Here is a 25,516-nt window from a genome sequence, read left to right on the forward strand (position 1 = left end):
AAACCAGGATAGTCAACTAACATTCAAGTTCATTACACATTGTAATGACTAGTTTTGTTATGGTGTGCACAGAATGTGACGGAAAATGATATACAAATCTAAACATGATTTGACATACCATTCACATACACTAGTTACTTCTGTAATCGGCACTGAAAATCAAAATGTGTCAATTGAATTTCTGAATGGTAAGTCAAGCAAGACCAGACAGGAGAGCAATCTGAAGCTACCATTGCCCCTCAGAAAGTATAGTGTGAGAACAGGGGAGTGGGGCAATCCTTTTCTGAGAACTAGCAAGCTCTAACAGATAATATATTAATATTTAGAAATAAAACAAAATTGGGCGGGGAATTAACTCAGTAATACTTTAAAAGGTGTAAAACCAAATCGAAAGTGTCAATTTGATAATGGACATACAGTGCCTTCAGAAAGTATTCACACCACTTGACTTTTCACACATTTTGTTGTTACAGCCTGAATTTAAAATGGATTACATTTGGATTTTGTGTCACTGATCTACACACATTGTCTTGAGTCAATAAGTATTCGACACTTTTGTTATAGCAAGCCTAAATAAATTCAGGAGTAAAGATGATGTGCAATAATAGTGGTTAACATGATCTTTGAATGACTACTTCATCTTTGTACCCCACACATACAGTTAACTGTAAGGTCCCTCAGTTGAGTAGTGAATTTCAAGCACAGATTCAACAACAAAAGACCAGGGAGGTTTTCCAATGTCTCGCAAAGAAGGGCACCTATTGGTAGATGGGTAAAATTAAAGAAGATACTGAATATCCATTGGAGCATGGTGAAGATATTACTTACACTTTGGATGGTGTATCAATACACACAGTCACGACAAAGATACAGGCGTCCTTCCTAACTCAGTTGCCGGAGAGGAAGGAAATTACTCAGGGATTTCCCCATGAGGCCAATGGTGATTTTAAAACAGTTACAGAGTTGAATGGTTGTGAAAGGAGAAAACTAAGGATGGATGAACAACATTGTAGTTACTCCATAATACTAATCTAAATGACAGAAGACGATTAAACTTGACTATCTAGAGGAAGTAAAAGTCGTAACAAGGTAGCCTGTACAGAAGAAAAAAATATTCCAAAACATGCATCCTGTTTGACACTAAAGTAATACTGCAAAAAATGTGGCAAAGAAATAGTTTTTTTTCCTGAATACAAAGCGTTATGTTTGGGGCAAATCCAACACATCACTGAGTACCAGTCTTCATATTTTCAAATATGGTGGTGGCTACATCATGTTATTAGTATGCTTGTCATCAAAAAAGACCAGGGAAGTGTTTTTTTGAGGACAAAAACTTAGAGCTAAGCACAGGCAAAATCCTAGGGGAAAACTTGTTTCGCTCTGCTTTCCAACAGACACAGGAGCATACCAACCTGCATCACACTGCCTGCTGCTTCTGAAGCTAAGCAGGTTCGGTCCTGGTCAGTCCCTGGATGGGAGACCAGATGCTGCTGGAAGTGGTGTTCAAGGGCCAGTAGGAGGCACCCTTTCCTCTGGTCTAAAGAAATATCGCAATGCCCCAGGGCAGTGATTGGGGACATTGCCCTGTGTAGGGTGCTGTCTTTTGGCTGGGACATTAAAAGATCCCATGGCACTTATCATAGGGGTGTTAAACCCTGGCTAAATTCCCAATCTGGCCTTCATACCATCTTGGCCACCTAATCATCCCCTGTAACTAATTGACTGTGTTCTCAGTCAATTTATCAGGTGAAATAAGTTTTTTTTAAATGTACCTTTCAGCAAGACTAGAACACAAAGCCAAATATACACTTGAGTTGCTTGCCAAGATAACACTATGCCACTTAGGAACAATTACAGTTTTGCCTTGAAAATGGCTGTCTAGCAATGATCAAACCAAACGATTCTTCCACTTTGACAAGACAGATTGTGTGTAGCGCGATTACAAATCCATTTTAATCCCACTTTGTATGACAAAATATGGAAAAAGTCAAGGAGTGTGACTTGACTGTGTCCACCTCACTAATAATCACCAACATGAAAGCTTGACAGTCAGGAATCATAGAAAATATGGAGATGACTATTTTCTGCAAATTTTGATGGCAAAAAAATGACACATTTTCAGTGCGGCCCTCCAGACCTCATTGAAGACTGAATGCAGCCCCCGGGGCAAAATGAGATTGACAACACTGGGCTAGAGTATGATATTTACAACAAAACCTACTTTAAATATATTTATACAGAATGAAAATACATTTAAAAAAACAATACATGATAAACAAGAGTTATAGAATCAGATAAAAATATGAACAAGGATGGAGAAAAAAAAAACTAGTCGCAGGGAACTCCGTGACATTTGATCAAAATATGTTTTGCGAAGGAACAACATGAAAACAGATGGAAGGAAAATAATTCAATCCTCCAAAGGGTTTGTAGGGTCTGTATGCAATTTTCCATGATAATAGTTATATTGATTGTGCCTCTCTTTAGTAGTATATAAAATAAAACTAATTGGTCCACAGTAAGGAAGAGACAGAGGGGCAAGCAGGCAGGCAGGCATGCATTTCCACAGAGGCAGTCTTACCTGTGCAGACAGGGAGCAGACAGAGAGCAGTGTTAGCTTGCAGTTCCAGAAGGGGAGGGTTAATGGGGTTAACCCCATTTTAAAAGAGTTAATATGACATGAGAGCCACCATGGAAATAAGTATGTGTGTGAGTTCTTGTATAAGAGTTATCCCTATCAAAATTCTAAGTGTGTGTGTGAGTTCTTGTATAGGAGTTATCTCTATCAAAATTCTAAGTGTGTGTGTGAGTTCTTGTATAGGAGTTATCTCTATCAAAATGCTAAGTGTGTGAATGTATTCAAAGCAAGGATTAGGAATATTTTCCATCATATTTTCTCAAGAAACTATGAAATCCACTCCGAATGTCGTCTCCCAAACATGAGTAATTAAACCTCTGTGCATGTGTAAATAAGGTAAAAATAACTAGTGATTCATTTGCAGTACATGATTGAATTGATGGTACTTCAGTAGAAGCAGTTTTTTTTTTTAAAGGCAACAGCTAGTTAAAATGTGTCGCCCCTCTCCCTCTGAATCAATCTTTCTGCCAATCCATTACGTTAACCACATGATTGCCACTGTGAGGGTGTCAAATTCCCAACAACCCCCCCCCCCCCCCCCACTCAATCAATACTCCACACAACAGTACATTTACATGAATATGTTTATTCGACATCCCTTTCTTTGTAATTCTTTAGTTATCTCACAAAAATAGATTTGTGCACAGAAATCACAGCTCTGACGCAGGATTGGGTGTCATAGAAACGGACAGGGATCCAGAACAACAGCTTTTTCCACTTTTTGCAAAAACAACAGGGTAACATGAAGGTTCTCGTTTTTTTACAACAACAAATGTAACTACCTGGAGGGCAAGACCTTTACAACAGCACAGTGGTGTCTACAGGAAGAAGCAAGGATTGCATAGGTCAATAGCCACATGAGTATCTATCTATCTATCTGCAGATGGTGTGAGGAGGGGGGGCTAAGATGTGAACTTCAGCCTTCCATTGGTTGCACATGTCTACAAAAGCCTGAGAAAGATGGGACACAACATTGGATTTCAGAATACTGTCAATAAATGTTGTTGCTTGGCATGCCTTGTTTTCGAATACTGCAGTAGAGCAATTATCTGTAATTCCTTAAATGCCCAACAGCATAACAGCATAGCGAGCAGTCCTATCAGGGCGTGTATGTGGTGGTCGTGGAGTCCTGTGTAGTGCTTGCCCCTATGTCTGATACACAACCACTTCGTTATACACTTTGCAGTCATGACAACATGATATGACGAGTCATTATTTCTTTCCGTTCACCATATTCAATCAGATCACAGACTCCAGTGGTCCCACTCAAAAAGACACAGATGCCCTACTCTCAGATACAGTGGCTTGCTTCCTCTATAGGCAACAGAGTGACTCGGCGCAATTCAAGACGGCCTGTGCTTTTCAATATGACGAACACCAACACCACTGTCGATGTCACTGTTTTTGCAGCGAGTTCAAACAACAACACAACCGCATCACATCCAACAACTCAGACTAGCTAGGAGTTACATTACTCTATGTCCACACATACACACACACACCAATGACAACACTGTCTACCAACAAACCAGAACATTCAACAACACGGTCATGCTTCGATATGCATCTTTTTGATCATGTAAAATCTGTGCCGGAGAAAGCATGGAGTCGCAGCACTATTTCAGCGAAGACTGTAGTTCTGCCTTTGTACAGCGTGAGTAAGTATGGTACAGTATAAGACATGGTAAAGTTCCCTGTGTAGTGGTCCCATTGCACAACAAACTAGTTTGTTTATAATACAATCCTCCTTAGGTGAAGGCAAGTAAACAGATGCTACTTGGAGAAATCCTACCCAACCCTCAACAGATCAAAGCTAAGGTTGTCATAACTGTATGTTTTTACTGATGTCACAACGGCAACCCGGGGAGAAATATGGCGAGAAACACATTCTCAAACACAGCTGCACAAACAGGAAAAACATCATGTATTTCTTCTATAATAGTCATCTTTAGAATTATATTTATATATATATATATATATTATCCATCTTTATTTATAGACTAATATTCAGTTCATACATTCATTCTCTAACACTATTCATACTCACATTTAATATTAGTTACATATGAAATTAATTTTTCTATATATATTTTTTTTTTTATTCTCACAATGTAACGCTATGATGACAGATGAAGAACAGAGCACATTTGACCAATTACTTTTTGAGGAACCAAAACGTTAAGACCACTGGGTCCGTGGGTATTGCAGGTAAACATACATTTACAGTATGTAGGGCCGATAAATGACTATGATATAGGACCTATGTACAAGTAGGAATGCACGTTTGCAGGGAATGATTGCGTGGGCACATACAGCCTGAAATGAAAGGGATGATATGGACTGTCTGTATACATGTAGTCAGACTAAAGAGGGCAAGAAAAGAAAAACGAGCAAATAAATGCTTTCGAAAAGCATCAACGTTGTCAACGTGTAGCCGACTCCCTAGCCAAGCTCGTGTTTTCACATCTTAGCTTCTTCCTTTGGGAATGTTAACTCCACATTTCTGTTATTGTAGGCTTAAAGCCTTATGTTGGTGCAAATGTATTCGCTTTTTGAGAAGAACTGACTCGCTAATTTCCACATATAAGGAAGGCTCAACCTCTGGAACAGCTGGTGGACTGTTCCAGTCATTTTAGATCTGACATCCCATCCATCCCGCCTGCAGGCTATGATACCTCATGCTAAGTGCTAAAACACAAGCCCTGGCAACACAGCCACTGAACAGGTAGATAATTAAATTGGCAGATATACCCATGAAATAATTCTGTCTACAATATACAATAAATCAATGGTGTGATATTGGTGTTACCAAATGTGCGCAAACAAATAATAACCCAAGTGAAACATAACAGTGGAAAAAGGAGACAACACATCTACTTGTGCACCATAACAACGAGCCAACAACTACAAGAGTGGAGTTCTCTGGTTCCTTATAGGACACAATGCCGTGTGACTGGACACTGTTCCTAGACATACCAGAGACAGGAATAAAACATGGTGAAACATTCTACAGAAAGAAGAACTCTTGGATGAAGTTAGTGTGTCGTGAACGCAAAAGGTAGAAGCAGCGTGACGTTGTTTGCCATGATGACCCCAGAAGGGCAAGAGAATATAAATGCTGTGAAAGCATGAAATGAGAGGGCAGAGGGGAGAAGAAGAAAAGTGGTGGGCATGATGGGAATCAATACCAGAGGCATGATGGGAATCAATACCAGAGGCATGATGGGAATCAATACCAGGGGCACGATGGAAATCAATACCAGAGGCACGATGGGAATCAATACCAGGGGCACGATGGGAATCAATACCAGGGGCACGATGGACGATGGGAATCAATACCAGAGGCACGATGGGAATCAATACCAGAGGCACGATGGGAATCAATACCAGAGGCACGATGGGAATCAATACCAGAGGCATAGGACAAACACGAACAGGACAATGGCCCAGTGTGTTTGGAATCACAGATGGAGTTTACATGGAACAAGCGTTAGTCACGGGAACGAATAGTGGAACGGGGGTGTAACAATTAATGGTGGGGTCTACTCTCCTCTCGAGCGTCACTACTTCTACCCCCCCCCCCCTCTCTATTTAGTTTCCCGGCTCCCCAGCGCCCTCTACAGGTCGATGAGCTGGTCCACCATGAGCAGGGAGCGGGCCAGGCTGGGCAGGCTGGATTCAGAGCTGCCACTGTTACTGCGAGAGTGGCCTCCTGAAACTGGCCGGACAGAGACGAGGGGGGCAGGGGGTGGGCCAGGGCGAAGCAGGGGGGAGGAAGGACAGGGAGAGAAAGCAGGGGAAGGAATAAAGAACAGACAGAGAAGCCAGGGAAAAGAGGAAGAGAAGATGCAGTTACAGAAGACAGAGAAAGACAGGAAGTAAGCGGAATTGCTCTCCACATACAATCTATGAGCGTCGTTAGAAGAAGGAATAACTACACACAGGGAGAATGTCTACTCAGATTAATCTAAGAGGGGAAGATGAGCAGGGTTCAATTACACTACTGAGGACACTGACTGGAATCAATCCCAGAATTCATCTGACCATGGCTGAGGAACAGTAGGACATCATCATCTCAGAGTGTGGGACAAGGCCCACAAACCCATTCTCTGCCCTTCCTCCTGGCCCTGCATGAAGGCTGCCTTGAACACCACCCTGTCCTTACCTTGAGAGGAGTTTTTGGAGCCCATGACAGGGATGGGGTCAAACTCATCCTCGTTGCCCGTATCTGCACTTGGCACAGGCTCAAAGCCTGAGATCAGGAGATCAGAGGAGTCTGCAGAGGAGGAAGCCGGAGAAAGGAGGAAGGGGAGGTTAAGGTGTTTGGGAGAGGAATAAGAAATGGCTGAAATAGAGATAAAGGAGGAATAGGAGGCGGTGACGCGCAGCTACAGAGGTTCAGAGTAAGAATGCAAGTCAGTAGAGCCTGCTAGCGTAGTTGTGACTAGAGCTAGCCTCTTAACAGGGATAACCTAATCAGTTGTTCCTACGGGGCACATCACGTTTAAACGGGAGCACACTCGCCTCTCCAATTGTAGGCCTAAGTGGCACAGTTCGGGCTTGTGGGTGTGCCTTACCTGCCAGCAGCTGGGTGCAACTCGCAGATACCAGGTCAAACTCATCCAGAACAGACCCAGTGCCAGTGGAAGCGGGAGCAGAGGAGAGAGAGGAGGCTCCAGAGGGGGGAGAGATGAGAGAGCAGCCCAGCAGAGTGTCTTCCCCAAGCAGGGGGTCTGGGGGAGGGAGGGCAGAGGAGGCGAGAGTTAGACAAGATAACAGGAATTGTTAGTTAGTTTAGTAAAACATTTTAAAGAACCAAGGACAAAGTATGAATAATATTATACATGTTCCTAGTAGCACTTATTAAAGGCTCAGCGCAGTCAAAATTCTGTTTTGCCTGTGTTTTGTATCATATTGTACAACAGCTGATGAAACGAACACTGTAAAAGTGTGAGCAAATTTGATCAGTGTTATTCCGGAGGGTTGCTGGTTGTATACAATCTACATAGGACCTTCTAACCAGCAGGTTTGCACGGGCGGGAGTTTTGGCTTTCCCAAGGCGATGTCACCATGTGATAAATTGGTTAATAGACCAATAACAAAGAACCTTCTAAAACCCCTCTGCCAATAACAGCTAGTTTTCAGTTTTCCCTTCCCCACCCACGCCATTCCCAGACAGTCCTAGCAAAACTCTTGCTTGAGATTTTTGGGGGCAAAAAAAAGCTAATTTCGCCCTTGCTACTGATATAAAAATAGAATGTATGGTAATAGAGGCACTACACATCTAAGTTTCCAACCGTAAGTGAGTCATTGTACTATGCCCTGTCCAGTAATAAGCCGACACAGATGTGATGCATTTTTGCTTGCATCATCAAATCATTCAACAAAGCCCCAGGTGAGGCAATTACAGAGCCCTGCATGATATATACAGCATAGTAAACGTCCCAATTCTCAAAAAAAAAACAGGACGTCATCTCTTTTTCACAGAGTTGAAGTGGGCCTATGCTTTTTCATTTCAATTAGCCATTTTATTTCATGTCAGTTTGAATCAGAACATTGGTTGTGAATGACATGTTAGTATCTAACCAGGCTAATAATAGACAAACACTCCAAATATCAATCAACTGTGGTCATTGTACTCAATGGCTTCATTCCATCCTCTGAAAACCTTACACAATGACCCAATACCATTGTGGAGCTGGTATTATCAGTAAAAATGTCAACCTAATCCTCGGATCTAAATCATCATCTTCCACTGTTGCATTGTATTCTGGGAACATCTAGATTGTGTGTTGTCTTGCCTGTGAGACAGAAACTAACCAGGAAGCAGTGCAGAGTCTGTCTCAGACTGGGACACAGGAGCTTCCAGACCAGGGATGAGAAAGTCCAGACTCACCAGAGACTCCTCTATTGGACCCACTACTGTACACGTAGAGAGAGAGAGGGAAGAGAAGGCGAGCGGGAAGCAGAGAAAGGGAGGAGGAGAACAAGGAAGGGAGGCAGAGACAGGGAGAAAGTGAGGGATTAAGAGGACACCCACAAGAGAACAAAATAAGATAAACACAGGGCAGATAGAGGACATTGCCAATGGAGCATTCAATGGAAAACCTTGACTTTTGGAGAGCAATGTAAAAGTGGGTAAAGTTGTGAAATCTCCAGGAGAGGCTGAAAGACAAAGTACTTTTACCATTGACAGCCTCCTCCATAGTTCCACTAAAAGGATCAGCCATGGACAGGAGGTCAGGGAGCAGGAGGTGTGTATCTGGGGACTTCAGTCCCTCAATAAGCTTCTCTATAGGCCCAGAGAGAAAAGAATAGTGAGGAGGAGAAAATGGAGAGAGAGAGAGAGAGAACAGTAAGAAAAAGTGAGAGGCAGTATTACTCCATCTAGCGAGTACAGCATTACATATAGTCATGGCCAGGACAGCAAACACCATCAAATTGAGTAGTGCAAGTGAGGATGGAGAAAAGGGGTGAAGAGAGAGAGAGAGATGAGAAGAGAGTGAAGGACAAGTGATGAATAGAAAGGAAGAAATGCTATAGGGAATGTGGGAGAATGGGTGTTCAATGAGGGAAAATGATGGCACAGCTCCAGCACATCATGTGATGGAAGTATAGAAACCACAATATCGTATTTACATTTTTTTTTAAAAATCTAGGCCTATATAGATTGGCTCATGTACATTTTCTGGAACTAATCTACTCCAAAGATGCACTCCGTGGATCCTCCAAGCCTGCGTCACCCATTATTTGCAGAGAATGTACAGAACATCATTTATCGCTTATGTATAGGCCTATACAACTACTACAACTATGACCACATTCAATCCACGCATATCGTTAAGGGCCATTTCCTGGTATAGTGTAAACAGTAGCACCGCAGTTCATGGGGAGCCAATAAAGGAACATTGCTGATTAATTCATATTTACATTTGAGTAATTTAGGAGACGCTCTAATCCAGAGTGATTTACAGTAGTGAGGGCATAGTTTTTAAAAACGTTTTTCGTACTGGTCACCAGTGGGAATCAAACCCCCAACCCTGGTGTGACATGTTTGGGGCGCCAGGTAGCCTAGTGGTTAGGGCGTTGGGTCAGTAACCAAAAGGTTGCTGGATTGAGACCCCGAGCTGACAAGATAAAAATCTGTCGTTCTGCCCCTGAACAAGGCATTTAACCCACTGTTCCTAGGCCGTTATTGTAAATAAGAATTTGTTCTTCACCGACTTGCCTAGTTAAATAAAGGTTAAATAAAAAATGTGCCATGCACCACCAACTGGGTCACACGAGTGGCCACTAGTGTCCCCTAGCTCCAAATATGAGATGTAATGATATGACAATCTATTCCAGTCAGTAGTGATTGAGAGCCCCCATGGAGATCATCTACCATGGTATTTACTGTACATTATCAACATTGAGGTTGTTTTAATCAATAGAAGCTCTAAAAAAAACTGGAAAAGTTTTCAATTGTTAAAGTAAGCTATTGACTTTTTCATTAGCTTTGAAGGGTTTTGTAAATCGATTATGTTGATAAATAAATGCAACAAAAATAGTAGAAAATGTTTTTTTTTATCGTACCAGTGGCTTAAACAAAAAAGAGATAAAGAAATGAGAAAATTGATAAAATAGTTTGGGGATAAATTCATTGATTACAGATGGATAAGACAAAGGTGATAACAGAATGACATATTAGGACAAAGAAGCAAGAGACAGAGCTAAAGAGAGGAAATAATCTCTCCCTACAGGAGAGCAAGAGGTTCTTCTAGGGCAAAGAAACAGTTTGCTTGAGGAACCGCTCACATTCAAGAAATGTTTTTATATAAGCTTTCTTTCCACCACATTCCATCAGGCCAGTTAAAATGCATTTAGAATTAGTACTCTCAAAGCAAAAGAGATGTTTGTTCACACAGCCACAAAACCCGAAATGTTACTTTCACACCAGATGAATAAAACGGTCACACAGAGAGCGCTAGCTAGTAGCTACATCCACTAGCTGGGGTTAACCCTAAAGACCACTCTGCACACCGGGTTCTCACAGCACAATACAACCCACACCTGTCTCTCCACTATGTACTTACAGCTGAGCCAGTGGACTGTCACGGACCAAGGTACAGAAAACAAGTCCACTACAGCCCCTTAAACTGGGGGTGAGAGAGAGCACTGTACATCAGTGCTAGCAACGTGACTAGCAGTACTTTGGCTTCCTTAGACCAAAATGCCACGTTACAATTTGAAGTGCTGCAATATTTGGGGCTTTATTTTAGGCTGAATCAAGAAAAGAGGAGGCTTTGAAAGGTTTTTGAGAACCACTAAGTAGAACAGTCCAGGGTTGCCATGACCACTAATTGTGTGTGGATACCAAGGGTGCCTTCGTAAATTAACTCTGGGCCGTTTGTAAATTCAGAGCCTTTTGCTCTCGGAGCGTTCAGGGTGCATACTGGAGACACTGGCCTGAGGAGTAGGGTTGATCAGAGCGTTCTGACCTCACAACAGCAGTCAAGCACCGAAGCTAACTAGCGAACATTGGCTAGATTGCTAGCTACTTTTAGACACACAGAGAGAGATCACTCTAACCATTTTACCCACCATAGCAGAGCTGGTTAGACTGTTTTCATGTAATTATTATTATATATTTTTTTAAATGTAAGTCAGTTAAGAACAAGTCAGTAAAGAACAAATTCTTATTTCCAATGACGGCCTACCGGGGAATAGTGGGTTAACTGCCTTGTTCAGGGACAGAACGACAGATTTTTACCTTGTCAGCTCGGGGATTCGACCTTGCAAACTTTCAATTACTGGCCCAACGCTCTAACCACTAGGCTACCTGCCGCCCCTAGAGGGTTATTCCCTGTAACGGTGTTACTGGCAACAATTTAATAAAGTTTTAAGTCAATGTTTACTGGCACCTGTCCTAACAGACACGTTGTTCGTAAATTCATTAACTATTCTGTGCTCTAGCACTCTCAAACCAGAGAGCTCTGAACTTAAAGTAGATTCCCAGATTGAATTTACGAACGCACCCTAATTCTGGTCTTAACGTTGACAATAGATTGCCAGCATCACAGTATGTCATGTTGATACACGAGTTAAGTGATTTGGAGTATAGAAAAGGACACTTCCTTACCTGGAGTGTCTGAGAGTGCTAGGATGCTGAACGGGACCGGAACAGTCAAAGACTCTCCTGTATCCAGGCCAAGGAGGTCTTCAGATTGCTCTACTTGTACAGTAAGTAGCAAGGCGGGAGAAAACAGACACACTAATGAACACTTCAGAGGTACACAAAATACGGCATGTCCATCTCCGTCTGATTAGAAGAAGATATGAAGGAGCATGGAGAGCTCAAGGCAAAGAGACAGTGTTTTCTTGGAATGTTATTCAGTGAAGAATGTCCCATTAAATGGCTAGCTAGGGATTTGAGCATACAGAGTTAATGAAATCTTTCAGATTGAACGCTAAGACATTTCTGAGGGCCACTGATGAGGTCACAGAGAGGACCATTCACTCAGCAGGAATATAGAAGCACTTATCAACTTCTACTGTCCTCCAATAGCTGCTGAATTTTCTCTTCACTTCAGTTTGCTCCTCATTTCATGCACCTTGTTTGGAGAGTTGGGTAGCAACAGAGTTCTCTTCCCTTATGGCCATAGAATGACATAGAACAGTGTTTTATAGGATTTCTATGGGTATGTCACCGTAGCTGTTTAATGGAGGATAGAGGACGTGATTGCGATAGGAAGAGAGGAGCTATGGGAATATCTGAGAGATATACAGTAGGGAGATATGAGTGATGGAGATGAGAAGGGTCTCACCAGCAGGTTGGTGGGCTGTTTCCCCAGGGGAGGAGACCTCCAGCAGGCCAGGTATCAGGTCCTCTATGGGGGCCGTCTCCACCTCTGCAGACACGTCTAACAACGAAAAAGACAAAGTACTGCAGCTTTATCTGGTTGGAAATACTATTACAGCAGAGGATATATTACAAATTAGGTATAATAATGTACTTTTATCTCCCATCTCTTAGAATTATGAACACATTATTTCACACACGCGCGCACAGCCTTACCATCAGCCTGTTCGTCAACCAAGTCTTTGTTAATCAGATGCTCCGCACTGAGATTGGAGAAGTCATCATCACCAAAAGGGTTCCAGGCGGGCTGACTGAGGGAGCCGATGGGAGGGCCAGGGGCAGAGGCAGGGGAAGGGGAAAAGGCAGCAAAGTTGCCATCCTGGGCTGGTTCACACATACTCTGCTGAAGGGACTGGGTAGAATTGGGTGGAATTGTACCAACAGATCTGGAAAAACACAAAAAAGTGCGGAACAGGTCATCTTGTTGTTACACATTCAAAAATAAATATATTTAATTAAGGCTGATATTTCAGGTGATGATGTAATTTCTCCATATCTTACATTAACTGGTTGAGGCCATCTTCTGCTGTGGCCTCTTGCAGTGGCTGGGTGGAGTCACTTCCAGGTAGCCCACCGACCGAATTCTGGGTAAAGTCACACGGGGTGTGCTCTGCAGCCTTTGGAGAGTGGGGCGGAGTCTTGGACAGAGCAGGAAGAGAAGTCTGGAGTGACAGAGAGAGAGAGGAAGAAACAGATCATCTAAATAACACAAATAGGGGGAAGAAGAGGATACTCATTTTAAAGAACTAAACCCAATAACACTCACTAATGAATAACTGTCAATGCCAAATACATACAACACAAAATAAAATGAGGCGAACAAAGTAAAATAATAACAATTAAAGTGAAAATAATGGACTGGCAAAAAGGTAAAACAGAAGTCTATCACACCAAAATGAGGATAATTCAAACATTTGCAAGGATCGCAATGGATTTCGCAGGGGGTTTTAAGGAACTAAGAGAACAACACTCAAATGAGCAAAACCGAAAAGACAGGAAAACGATGAAGGCTGATGGCATTGCCATGACGATGGATGGCTGGGTGAAACAACGGATGGCCTGATGTCACTTTCAAGCAAGCTTGGAGTGTGTGTGACAGCTCAGGGAGCAGACTCGTTGCAGGCTGCAGGTATGTTACCGTCTCTGTCTCAGCTGTGTTCTGACTGGTTTTAGCAGGGATGGACTGGGCCTGGACAGGTGGCTGCTGGGCCACTGGTTGTAGAGGAACTGGTTGTAGAGGAACTGGTTGCTGCTGAGCTGTAGGCTGCTGTGCAGCCGGAGGTTGGACTGGAGTGGGCTGAGCGGTTGGCTGCTGCTGGGTCTGGCTCTGGCCGGCCTGCTTACGACGTGCTGGGGCTTTGGGTGGGGCTGGGCTAGATGGGACCTGGACCTTCTGGGGGGTGGGACTGGCCAGTGAGGGAGGCACGGCCTGTAGTGGGGCGCTCGGGGCCTCTGTCTTGGCCTGCACAGGTGGGACTCCTCCCCCTGCTGTGGTGACTGCTGCCGCGATTGGCTGCTGCTGCAGTTGCCCTGGCTACCACACAAAGACGGACGACAGCACACAGCGTCAACAAACCATGACAATGAAGACAAAGCTGCTTTACACACAGACAACACAGCGTGCCACTAAGAATACATGTGGCTGTTATCGTGGGTTCAGAACGATACATATAATACCGGAGAACTGCCTTCCCTACCTAAAAACTAAGGACACCATACGCCATTGCTTGTGTCTTTGTTCTAAAATCGGAGACTGTAAAACATGTCATCTCATGAAAATGTAAAGGGGAGCCATTGTGTGGTACCGTCTTTGGTCCATTTTCCTCTTTAATGCTCACTTCTTCTCTGTTTGGTCAACAGTTTCCTGCACTTGACTCTCCTTTCCTAAGCTTGTTCCATGACACAGTCTATACAAAGGGCGAACAATAACCCAACCCTGAGCAGCAACTCGCCTTACAGATGGTATAAGTGTCCTGAATTCACTAAGCAACAAAATCCTACACATTTTCTAAATTTCTTTGAAATACATTTTTCCTGACCCATTAGAGTGTAAAGAGGAACATTTTCATTCAAAAAGTTTTTTAGCAATTATATTAACACATTTGTGTAAAAAAAATAAAAATATTAAACTCTGTGGTTTGTACTGTAATTCTTTAAAAACTTCCAGATCCTCAGAGCACTATGGAGGAAACTCACGTCATCCACCACCAACATGGAAGCACCCACCTGGTGATGGCAGTTATTTTGTACCAGAAAGCTTACAACTATCACAATGCAAATTAGAAATCTTCAGTATCTGTGGTTTCTTCTCAGAGCAGGAATGCTGATTTGAGATCAGTTTTTCCTTTTAAATAACAATAAATAAGATTACGTCATGGACAGGGGGGGACCTGATCCTAGATAAGCACCCATTCTGAAACATTGTATCCCTGAGAACAGTCAACATCCACTTTCTGCCAACACTGCTAAGAGTGGGATCGACCAGACCCAACACTGCTTGACTTCAGAGACAAGCCAGCAGTGGGATGCAGGGTGGTATGGCTGTGGGCTTGGGTGGCTGCCTGACTTTACCTGCTTCTGCTGAGCACCAGCTTGGGGCTTTCCACCCAGCTGAAGTGTAGCCTGACTAGGAGGGTTCTGTGAACGGCCGGTCACTGGCTGAGGCGGAGCTGTGATCTGTGCCTTCTGTGATTGGAGGGCTGCCGCTTGCTGGGCAAGGTTCAAGTTGACTCCTGCAAGGAGTACAGAATCTGGTTACTATACAAGCGATGAAACAATTAAAATATATTTTTCATGCTATATACATACATAAAATGTCGTGGTCACATTACATTAAAGGACAGAAATATAAAATGTATTTCCATTGGTTTATTTAATGGTACACAGACAAGATAACAGTTAGACTAGACTAAACACCCACCCATCCCCACAGGACCCCGTTTACTGCAGATATTATAGCAGTCATCTTATTTGTTCAATAACAGTAGTCCACAGCTCAACATTTGTCTCTTTAGCACCAAGCACACGGGACAGAGAAAGTGCCACGTAAGCAATTTCCAAAGCACCCCCATTGATACCATGGCAGAGAGGGAGGCTCTTGCCAATGTAACGCAACCATCTTTTTGGCTGCCATATACGCTTCCCGCAAACCATAAGGTTCATGGAAGAGGATGTCACCGAGAAGAAGTGTAATTGGTGAACGTGATTTTTTTTTTCTCGCAACAATGACAGTTCATGTCCTATAGGATTTATAGGGAATTAGCTTAGCCTATGGCCCATCTGCATAATGCTGCTGCCATGGTAATGTGGTCTAATAGATACGGAAATTAATTGGCTGCTAAGTGTTATTTTGTTTGTTAACCGCATTACCTCCCTGTTGAGTAATACAGTAACATAATTAGACAATGAAGGTGCCACAAGCAGTGAGTGGCTTGGCTCTGCTTGGTTAAATAATAGATGTAAGGTAATTTCCCCATCAAAATGCAAACAAGTACACAACTCTCCAGTGTCCTGTCGATCACTGGCGGAAAAGCAGCACAAAAACAAAGTGACGTCATTCTGCTCAAGAGCAGTCAGTCTGGTTAGAGGCGGGAAAAATAATCAGAGCACGGCAACTCTCTGGCAAGACCTCATTAGATGAGACTGTTGAGAGAGACTAAACAGACCAGCCAAGTGTTCTCTACATTGGTTTCTAATGAGAGCCCAATCATTTTTTTGTAAATTTAACTTGGATCTAATTTGAGAAATAATTCGACCAAATTTGGCAGAATGTTCTGAGCAGTTTGAGCCTTAAGAGAATATTTTTGATTTATCAAAACTGGGGAGAAAACAAGTATGTTTCAGGTCAGTTCAGGTTCAGCTCTGTGAGCTACCTAGCTTCTTCTGGTACATGCCCACTTATGCAGACATTTATTTATCGTGGCTAATACTCAATGTCCTCCATCTACTTAAATTCTGTCCAACTTAGCATGCTACCATTAGGGTAGAGCAGGGTTCTGAGCAAAAACAAACAGGATTGTTTTGGTAATAGAAACATCAACATGAAGATATTTGTAAATATGTATGCATTAATATACAGTATTATAGGTCCCTAGTTGTATTGTTTGTATAAGTAGTTATATCTGTAGTTTTTATTTGTTTTAGGCCTAGTAGTTGTATAACTTGATGCTGTTTATGGAACATTTACATTATTATTTTATTGTTATTATACAGTAGCTGCCATATTATTCTTGTTACCAAGTATCTTCATTTGGACACTATTGAAAACAAGATGGTGCATCTAAAGAGATTTCTTCCTGCAAAATGTAAAATACATAGAGGTACACGTGATCGTATGCTGATGTAAGGAAGGTTTTAAATTATTATGTTTTAGTCAAATAATGTATCCGTTTGGGCTTCTTGCGGTCAATTTGCAGTCTACAAATGATTAGTAAGTAAGTTCCGGCCTGGGGTAGAGAATCTACCTCAGTCGCTTCTGTGTACGTATTGAGTACCTAACATGCCTCCAAATAAACCAATGTTAGCCTAGTTGCAGTACAACAGCAGAGTGGCCGGTTGGTACATACCCAGAGGAAGGGCAGGGAGATTGGCCCGTTTGCGAGGGGTGAGGGCAGCCGGTTGAATTGGTAGGATGCCAGTGCTGGGCTGGGCATGGCCAGCTTTGGGCCTCTGCCGTGGCGTGATGGAGGTCTCAGTGGTAGGGACAGGATCTGTCAACCTGGGGGACAAAGGTAAGAGTTGGTGGTCAACTTGTCAATGGTACGAAATTACCTTATGAATGATGTCAAAACAGAACAGAGAACACACAACTGACAAAAAATAAGGATACTAGCCTCAAGTCTGGCGTGTATAACCAGAAGATTACTCAGGCAGCCCCCCTGTATGACAAACACCAGCACACAGACTTACCTGGCCTTACTCTGTGTCTGGCTCTGGCTCTTCTTCGCTGCAGCTGCCTCACTGGCTTTGATTGGCTCAGGAAGTTGAGCAGGAATTGGAGAGTTCTATATGGGGGTAGATTAGAGATGAAAGTATTGTACATTTATATTTAGGAGGGAATGGAACCACATGACAACAGATGACAAGCACATTCAATAGCATCAGGGCATGGACTGAATAGAACATTGGTAGGTCTGGCTCTGAGCCCATTAGAGACCAATCCACAGACTATTCCCCAAACGGAGAGAGAGACAGACATACAGACTAGAAAAGGTCACCCCCCTACAGATGTCACCCTGACCACAGAGCAGAGAGAGACTGACCTTCACATTCTGAACAGGGCAGTCCCGACGAGCCAATTTAAAAGCAAAGTAGGACACCTGGTAGATGTCAGGCCTTTTGTCAGGGTCGGGCTCCAGCATGTACCCTGACAAACACCAACAGAGTGAGGAGGAGAGGTGGAAATGTGAGAGAAAAAGTGAGCCCATTTGAACCACACCAGAAGAGAGAAAAGCGACACACTGCCTAACCCACAACCTATAGATTAAGCATGGTTAGATAAGGAGGTAACATGTAGCACAGGGCTCATAAAATACGTAATGGCGTTGTAGAATCTACACTAATTTCCATAGCAGATACAGTGAGTGGTGGAATACTGACGGATGAGGCAGTGCAGGTTGTAGGAGTAGCGGGAATTGTCAGGAATGGTGAAGCTGGCATCACAGATGGCCACCTGACTCTCCCCGAAGGGTAGAGTGAAGTAGCACAGCTTATACAGCAAACAGCCCATCGCCTGGAGAGAACACACACACAATAATAAAGTTACATACCATTTCGAGCCAACACCCAAATGCCTCGAGAAGCCTGAAGGGAAAAGGATTCTCCACACAAATATGGCTCTTCTAACTTCCTACTGTACTAACTAAACCAATTAGCTTGACGTTTTCATTTAGTTTCATGAGCATTCTGTAACAGATACGCTACAACGTGGACTGTAAAAAAAGCCCCATACAAATCAGAAGCTGGCACTGATACCATGACTAAAGCCTAGATCTAAAACACAACGTCCACTCACCCATATGTCAGCTTTAGTAGTGATAATCTTGCTATTGTAGAGGTTTACCATCTCAGGAGCACGATATGACAGAGTGGTGTACCTGAGAGAGAATAGGAAAAGGCCACAAAAAGGAGGATAAAGAACACCATGATGTTGAACTAACACAGGGCTAACCTCTGCCGAGGCTCGGCTGAAAAGGCCTATATTCCTCTGAACTGTATTCTTCTACAGCTGTAAAAAAAAAAAAAAAAAAAAAAAAAAAAGCTAAATTCAAAGGAAATAAAATGGCAGCATATTGTATGCATTAAGCTACGCAAGTTCACAAACTTTTTTATTTCATCATCGACTATTGGCACTCCTTCAATCTGTGGGTTCTGGAACTTATTGGTAGCGCTGCCAAAGTCACACAGCACATAGTGGCCTTTATCATGTAACAGGATGTTCTCCACCTGCAGAGATACAAAAGAGAAGCAAAGCCAGAGAAGGATAAAATATGAGTCACATAATGTGAATTGGATGAAAGTGTCTGCTGAACGGTATACAGTGCATTTGGAAAGTATTCAGACCCCTTGACTTTTCCACATTTTATTACGATACAGTCTTATTCTAAAATTGATTAAGATTGTTTTTTTCCCCTCATCAATATACACACACAATACCCCATACATTTTTGCAAATGTATGAAATAAAACATTTAAAAAATATCACATATACATAAGTATTCAGAAGAAGTTTGGAACCACCAAGACTCTTCCTAGAGCTGGCCGCCCGACCAAATTGAGCAATCGAGGGAGAAGGGCCTTGGTCAGGGAGGTGACCAAGAACCCGGTGGTCACACTGACAGAGCTCTAGAATTCCTCTGTGGAGATGGGAGAATCTTCCAGAAAGACAACCATCTCTGTAGCACTCCACCAATCAGGCCTTTATGGTAGAGTGGTTAGACGGAAGCTGTTCCTCAGTAAAGAGGCAGATGACAGCATGCTTGGAGTTTGCCAAAATGCAAACAAGATTCTCTGGTCTGATGAAACCAAGATTGAACTCTGGCCTGAATGCCAAGCATCACGTCTGGAGGACACCTGGCACCATCCCTAAAGTGAAGCATGGTGGTGGCAGCATCACGCTGTGGGGATGTTTATCAGAGGCAGGGACTGGGAGACTAATAAGGATTGAGGAAAAGATGAACGGAGCAAAGTACAGAGAGATCCTTGATGAAAACCTGCTCCAGAACCTGCTCCAGAACGCTCAGGACTTCAGACTGGGGTGAATTTACACCTTCCAACAGGACAACGACCCTAAGCACAGAGGCAACACAACACAGGAGTGGCTTCAGGACAAGTCTCTGAATGTCCTTGAGTGGCCCAGCCAGAGCCCGGACTTGAACCCGATCAAACATCTCTGGAGAAACCTTAAAATAGCTGTGCAGCAACGTTCCCCATCCAACCTGACAGAGATTGAGATGATCTGCAGAGAATAATGGGAGAAACTCCCCAAATACAGGTGTGCCAAGCTTGTAGCGTCATACCCAAGAAGACTCGATGCTGTAATCGCTGCCAAAGGTGCTTCAACAAAGTACTGCGTAAAGGGTCTGAATTATGTAAATGTGATATTTCCATTTGTATTTTTTTTTTTATAAATGATCAAACATTTCTAAAAACCTGTTTTTGCTTTGTCATTATTGGGTATTGTGTGTAGATTGATGGAAAAAACTAACAATTTAATCAATTTTAGAATAAGGCTGTAACCTAACAAAATGTAAAAGAAAATCAAGGGGTCTGAATACTTTCCCGAAGACACTGTGTGTGTGTGTGTGTGTGTGTGTGTGTGTGTGTGAGATATATATAATTTATATGAAAGGAAGACTTAGCCAAGAACGAGATGAGACAGAGGGAGTGGGAGCAGAGTAAGGAGGTGAGAGAAAACACAGGAGAAGGATTCTATTCCTCCGCACCTTGAGGTCCCTGTGGATGATGGGTGTCTTGCCCTGGTGCAGTCGAGACACGGCGTCACATGTGTCACAGAAGATCTGCAGCACCTCTGCCTCTGTGAAGCCTGTCTGCAGACGTTGGTTCATCAGGTTCACCACCTGGCCCCCTGCAGAGATACATTGCTCATTACTGAACACACACACAAGGTATGGAGCTAGCAAGGTTCCTCAGTACACCCATCTCGCACTCAGACACTCAGTCTCTTGATCATGTAAAACAGTGGTGCTCAAACTTTTTCAGCTGGGACGCCATTTTTTTCACCAGAATTTCTGGGGACCCCATTTTCTTTCCAAAAGAGTTTCTCGTGACCAAACCTCATCCCAAATCTAAATGACAGGCATAAAATCAGTAAATTTATATTTTCACATCAACAAATAACCTTCAATTGATTACATTTTCAAGAACCCCTCCCCCATTACTGAATAATCTTCTTCTAAAACTTGTGTGTATTGTCCTACAAAATAACATGTATTCTTAATGTTTTTTGGGGGTGACCCCACGTCAGTTCCCCCGCCCGCACTAGTGGTCACGACCCCAACTTTGAATACCACTGATTGAAAATGCCCACTTCGCAATAGGAGCCTTTATAAAAAATTAGGAACACCTTACTAATATTGAGTTGCACCCCCTTTGCCTTCAGAACAGCCTCAATTCAACAGGGCATGGACTCTACAAGGTGTCAAAAGCATTCTACAGGAATGCTGGCCTATGTTGACTCAAATGCTTCCCACAGTTGTGTCAAGTTGGCTTGATATTCTTTGGGTGGTAGACTATTATTGATACACACAGGAAACAGTTGAACGTGAAAAATCCAGCACGTTGCAGTTCTTGACACACTCAAACCAGTACGCCTGGCACCTACTACCATACCCCGTTCAAAGGCACTTCAATCTTTTGTCTTGCCCATTCTCCCTCTGAATGGCACATATATACAATTGATGTCTCAATTGTCTCAAGGCTTAAAAATCATTCTTTAACATGTCTCCTCCCCTTAGTCTACACTGATTGAAGTCAATTTAACAAGTGACATCAATAAGGGATCATAGCTTTCACCTGGTCAGTCTGTGCCATGGAACGAGCAGGAGTTCCTAATGTTTTCTACACTTTTTGTACATCTACTATGCCTATAACATACAATCACATCATGGAAAAAAACCTGGTGCAGCGCAGAACTCAAATGATATGCAAAGACAAGTACAACAACAAAGTCCCCACACCAGTGGTAGGCCCAGATCACGTGTCAAACTCATTCCATGGAGAGTCGAGTGTCTGAGTTTTCGCTCCTCTCTTGTACTTGATTGAGGAATTAAGGCCACTAATTAGTAAAGAACTCCCCTCACCTGGTTGTCTAGGTCTTAATTGAAATGGGGAAAAAAAATAAACAAGCAGACACTAGGTTCTCCATGGAATGAGTTTGACACCCGTGGCCTAGATGGAAGTTAGACTAATAGTTAGACAGAGAGCGCCCTCATGTGGAGTGACAGTTGTCTGTCTTTATTATTGTCTTTCAACTACACTTGATTGAACACAGACCCTTCAGTAAGCACTCACCTTTACAGTAGTCCATGAGGATGAGCACTTCCCACACATCTCCTCCTCCACAAGTGGTGATACTAGAGTCCAGATAGCCAACGATGTTCTTATGGCCGACCAGGTCCTTCTGCAAGAGCACATGCACAACCAGATTACATTAACAGACAAAGTGAACATTATCATGCCATTTAAGTTCAAGTTCAACATGAATGTCCCCAGAAGGGAAATATAACTGATAAACAATGTAGTGCAGAGTTCACGGGCCTTCCCGTGTTTTCATGTAAGCAGAAGAGAATAATAAACAGAGTAGCTCCCCTCCAAGCATGCCGTGGGAGTGGGGTAATCTCACAGCTACTCACCATGATCTGGATCTCTCGCTTGCACACCTGCAGGTCGTGCTCATTGTTGACATACATCCTCTTGAGGGCACAGCGGAGTCCTTGGCTGGTTCGTACCAGGAACACGATGGCAAAACCACCTGTAAGAAAGAGAGAGAGTGATTGAGACCGAATTAAGGTTCAGTGTTTGGAGGCAAGCAACCATTGGAAGTCTGAAGTGTTGGCAACACCACTCTGTGCTAGGGCTGGCACAATTACAGAAAATAAACTGTCTTAATCATTTTTTAAATCATTTATTTATTTTAAATAACAGCTGATTAAAGACAGTACAGCTGAGCATTGGTGCGGTTGAGTCTGTTTGTGTGGTAACAAAAATGGACTCGATACAACATGAAACTTTGTTGCTCCTTGCTGAAATAAGCAGGGTGTTGTAGCAAACAAGTCTTCGGTTGCCTAGGCAACACCCCCCTCCCTGCAGCAACAGCAAACATAGAAATAGAATGAATTGAACAGGCATGGAATCTCTAGCCCTGGCAATATGACTGTTAAACTCAATGGCTGCCTGGTATAGAATGTTCATTCAGATTATGTTAACTGATGTGGCTCATGCAATGGAATGTATTTTTTGTAATGTCAGTTGAGTTCAACATCAACAAATCACAGCACATATTGATGGGTACACTTCCTGCTTTTACTTCCTGCTTTGCTCCTGTGGGTACACTCACAATGGCCGCCAGTCCACCCATATCCCAACATTGATTTGAATGGTCATGTCACTTGAGTAAGCTCTGGTGGTAGAGCATTCCATGACGTCATGGCTCTGTTTTGGTTTGGGTACCGTGAGGAAACCCATAGTGGCGTGTCTGGTGGGGTATTTATGTCTGTTTGATGTGTATGCAAACAGATTATACAAGTGGTTAGGCATTTAAACACATATTTTTCTTAAAAAGACTAGACGAGAAGTAGTCAATTTCTCCTCAACCATGAAAGACTATTGTGCATATTGTTGATGTTAGTTCTGTGTGTACAGTTAAGGGCAAGACATGCTGCTTTGTTTTGAGCCAGCTGCAGCTTTTCTAGGTCTTTCTTTGCTGCACCTGACCATATTACCAGACAGTAATCAAGATGGGACAAGACCAGAGCCTGAACAACTAGTACAGTTGATCTGTGTAAAAAAAAAAAATACAGAACACATTTTTAGAACAGACATACCTCTCCCCATCTTCACAACAACTTGGTCAATATGACTTGACCATGATAACTGACCATCCCAATGTTGCTGATGACACGCATGTCGATTAAGGCAGCCTCCCGCACCCCTCTGAATCAGAGGGGTTAGGTTAAATGCGGAAGACACATTTCATTTGAATGCATTCAGTTGTACAATTGACTAGGTATCACCGTTTCCCTTTACTCCTAGGAGTTCACCTTCTTCACCTGCTTTTAAATTATATCAAACTAGAGTGTTCATATTTTCCAGTGATGAAGACATGTCTCATGGTATGGTGGGGTATGCAAAATGGGTCAACATTCCTGAATGTTTTGGCTTTCAGGTCCAAAAAGTTACTTTCTGACCACTTCTACCAATATTTATGGAAAATTCTGTTCAAATCCAAAGGGGTGTGGTCAAAATGTGATTGCAATCAAATGGAACGACCCAGTAGTGCTAGTGATGGCAGTAGTAATGGTGGTAGTTGTAGTAATGGGGTTTTCATAGGCTCTGCTTTAGTTATAGTGACCTATTTTTGGGTGGTTTGTAGGTGTGGAGTTATTACAGCGGATTATAGTGGGTTAGCATAGTAGGCTAGATTGAGTAGTACAGCCTCATAATCCATATAATGTGTCTTTAAACTCTCTAAATGTTTCCGTTCGAACATTCTGAAAGTTTTGTGGCAGTGATTTCAGTGTAGTATGTTGAAGCCTGTATTCCACCATTGAAATTAATGAGGATACAAGAGTGAAAGGTTGAGAATGTGACTGCTGAAGCAAGTCACACAAAATCTTAAATAAATACTCTTATAAAATGGTGATTCGTGTCCCATTACAAAACAATATGATAAGAAGACAATGCAAGATATTTGAGTAAAGAAATTGAATAGGCCTAACCATTCAGTAAAATGTAGCATCCATAATATAGTGTGCGTAGCACATATAATTACATAAAGAAACCCTGGAGTAGCATCCATAACAGCATCATTAGTCATCATTTGCCAACTGCCTTAGTGGCATCATGTTTAATTCCTGACTTTCAGTGCAACTCAAGCCTCCATGATGGCATTGCCCCAGGGAAACTGAAGGCCTGTCTAGCCTAATGGTCTTAGCATGGAATCCACTGTCTTTAGCTAATGTTGATAACCTATCTAGGCTATATGTTATACCATACTGGTGTTCAATTTCAGTGTGTTGAAACTGCAGTGTACTGAGATCTATACAGTGTTGCAGTGCAAGTTGCTGAAATAAGACTGGGGCAGGGATAGGCTACTTCAACAATGTGCAAGACACTAACTCTCTCTCTCTATTCAGCATGTTTTAGACTCGATTCCTGAACAGTGTACACCGCAAAGCAGCGCTTCAGAAGGATGGACAGAATAGGCAGAAATCATGAGATGCAATTTGCCTTCGAAACCAACAAAAGCGTTGAATGTGAAAAAGTGATAGGTCCATTATTGTCATGATGAACCGAGGTTGTTAGAGCAAAATTGCAGTCTTTAAGAAGAAGGTTGTGCAAAGTAAACTACTTTTGCAAGATGTCAGGGCTACATCATTACCTTACCAGTGAAAACAATCCACACAAATGACTCTACTGAGCAGGATAATGCAGGCACTGCAATTTCCCAGCATGCAGCACTCACATCTCTCTACACACTCACATTAACATGCACATAGCCACATACTCACCTGGGGATATAGAGTAGCAGGTTAAGAAAATCAGGTGTATACCTTTCATTCAAGTGTATGATACAAAATGGTACGGTTGTATGGTACCAGGGGTTGGGATAAATTTGAGAATTGAGATGTGCAATTATTGTAATGTATATTGTGCAATTATTGTAATGTATATTGTGTTTATTTAGGCTAGGCATTTGGCATTTTTAAAGGCTATTTCATTTTTCTATTCTTGAATTA

The 25,516-nt window shown here is 42.6% G+C and overlaps 1 protein-coding gene across 13 annotated transcripts in view; it reads right to left on the reverse strand.

Moving 5' to 3' along the window:
• The window catches only part of LOC110523706 (AP2-associated protein kinase 1), a 29,424-nt gene that overhangs the window by 1,912 nt on the left and 1,996 nt on the right, over positions 1 to 25,516 (reverse strand). Inside the window, exons 2-21 of one of the 13 annotated variants that reach the window (XM_036977387.1) lie at positions 22,412 to 22,530; positions 22,071 to 22,179; positions 20,483 to 20,625; positions 18,862 to 18,983; positions 18,553 to 18,634; positions 18,138 to 18,270; positions 17,801 to 17,904; positions 17,448 to 17,542; positions 17,105 to 17,256; positions 15,111 to 15,271; positions 13,678 to 14,073; positions 13,041 to 13,201; positions 12,696 to 12,925; positions 12,445 to 12,540; positions 11,760 to 11,852; positions 8,826 to 8,930; positions 8,459 to 8,560; positions 7,216 to 7,371; positions 6,804 to 6,914; positions 1,773 to 2,581 (exon numbers count right to left, since the gene is read on the reverse strand). In XM_036977387.1, coding sequence (XP_036833282.1) covers positions 2,505 to 2,581; positions 6,804 to 6,914; positions 7,216 to 7,371; positions 8,459 to 8,560; positions 8,826 to 8,930; positions 11,760 to 11,852; positions 12,445 to 12,540; positions 12,696 to 12,925; positions 13,041 to 13,201; positions 13,678 to 14,073; positions 15,111 to 15,271; positions 17,105 to 17,256; positions 17,448 to 17,542; positions 17,801 to 17,904; positions 18,138 to 18,270; positions 18,553 to 18,634; positions 18,862 to 18,983; positions 20,483 to 20,625; positions 22,071 to 22,179; positions 22,412 to 22,530 — 2,747 coding nt within the window. In that variant the 3' untranslated portion in view covers positions 1,773 to 2,504. Of the gene's footprint in view, positions 1 to 1,772; positions 2,582 to 3,204; positions 6,357 to 6,803; positions 6,915 to 7,215; positions 7,372 to 8,458; positions 8,561 to 8,825; positions 8,931 to 11,759; positions 11,853 to 12,444; positions 12,541 to 12,695; positions 12,926 to 13,040; positions 13,202 to 13,677; positions 14,074 to 15,110; positions 15,272 to 17,104; positions 17,257 to 17,447; positions 17,543 to 17,800; positions 17,905 to 18,137; positions 18,271 to 18,552; positions 18,635 to 18,861; positions 18,984 to 20,482; positions 20,626 to 22,070; positions 22,180 to 22,411; positions 22,531 to 25,516 lie in introns of those variants that run through there. The other 12 variants (XM_021602646.2, XM_036977384.1, XM_021602637.2 and 9 more) reach the window with 12 other exon arrangements.

Source organism: Oncorhynchus mykiss, chromosome 5 (assembly GCF_013265735.2).
Source record: "Oncorhynchus mykiss isolate Arlee chromosome 5, USDA_OmykA_1.1, whole genome shotgun sequence".
Taxonomy (NCBI): domain Eukaryota; kingdom Metazoa; phylum Chordata; class Actinopteri; order Salmoniformes; family Salmonidae; genus Oncorhynchus; species Oncorhynchus mykiss.